General features: G+C 54.9%; 1 gene segment (V, D, J or C); it reads left to right on the top strand.

The window, feature by feature from the left end:
- Nucleotides 1–97: 97 nt before the first annotated feature.
- LOC118159315 lies at nt 98–1166 on the top strand. The segment is given in 2 exon segments: nt 98–345; nt 647–1166. Coding segments are annotated over 2 exon segments (564 nt in total).
- The last annotated feature ends 19 nt before the right edge of the window (nt 1167–1185 follow it).

Consider the following 1185-nt stretch of genomic DNA (forward strand, 5'->3'; position numbering starts at 1 on the left):
CCCGAGGAGGGCAGTCAGGGCCTTGCCCCTGGCCAGGGCTTCGTGGGGAGCAACAGGTTTGTCCACTCAGGCTGTGCTGGGAGCAACCATGCGGCTGGGAAACGTTGTAGTCTGGCTCCATGCAGTCTCTTTCTACAGGGGTGTGCGCACAGCCAAGGGTTGTGGAGTCTGGAGGAGGTCTTCAGGCACCTGGGGACTCTGTGCTACTCTCCTGCCAGGGATATGCCTTGACTTTGATCAACTATTATTTTTGGTGGTACCGTCAGGTACCCAGTGGCAGTCTTGAGTGCCTCTCTTACATCAGCTATGATTCTTCAGACATTCATTACCTGCCAGGCATAAAAGGTAGAGCCACAGCCTCCCGCAATAATTCCCAGTCTGAGGCATTTCTGCTTTTGCATGGCCTGCGCTCCCAGGACTCAGCTCGCTATTTCTGTGTGGTTCGCACAGCAACAGGAAATCCAGCCAAACTTAAACATAAACCTGCTCCCAAGCCACATTGCCTTCACCAAGTCAGGGTCTTTCTTGGGAACAAGCGGGTTAGTGGCTCAGGCTGTGCTGAGCGGGGGTTGCTGAGGCTTCTGGTTAGCATCCTCTTCTGTCCATGAGGACAATCAGCCCCACTCCCTCTGCTCTCTTTCTGCAGGCGTGTGGGCACAGTGGAGGTTGGTGGAGTCTGGTGGAGGTCTGCAAGCAGCCGGGGACTCCGTGCAGCTCTCCTGCCAGGGATCTGGCTTCAACTTCAGAAGTTACCATGTGCTGTGGTACCGCCAGGCACCCAGTGGCAGTCTCAAGTGGGTGTCCTTCATCAACACATCTGGTAATAGAAAAGACTATGGAAAAGCGGTGCAGGGCCGAGCCACAGCCTCCCGGGACAATTCCCAGTCCAAGGCTTATCTGTCCCTACGTGCCCTGCTACCCCAGGACTCGGCTCGCTACTTCTGTGCTGTTCACACAGGGACAGGAAATCCAGCTGAGCTTTGACACAAACATGTTCCTCTCGTGTTTTTTAACTGTATTGCTGCCATGGAGAACAGGGAGGAGCAGCAGAACTGTATTGAGCTGCTGAGGAGGGCGGAGAATTGTCTTCAGCTCTGCCCTTTCCCACTTTGCCTGTGGGGACCCATGGGATCAACAGCAGTGTCAGGGGCAATTGCAACAGGAATGTCAGGGGCAAATGGCCAG

The sequence above is a fragment of the Oxyura jamaicensis genome, unplaced genomic scaffold (genome assembly GCF_011077185.1).
Source record: "Oxyura jamaicensis isolate SHBP4307 breed ruddy duck unplaced genomic scaffold, BPBGC_Ojam_1.0 oxyUn_random_OJ69590, whole genome shotgun sequence".
NCBI lineage: Eukaryota > Metazoa > Chordata > Aves > Anseriformes > Anatidae > Oxyura > Oxyura jamaicensis.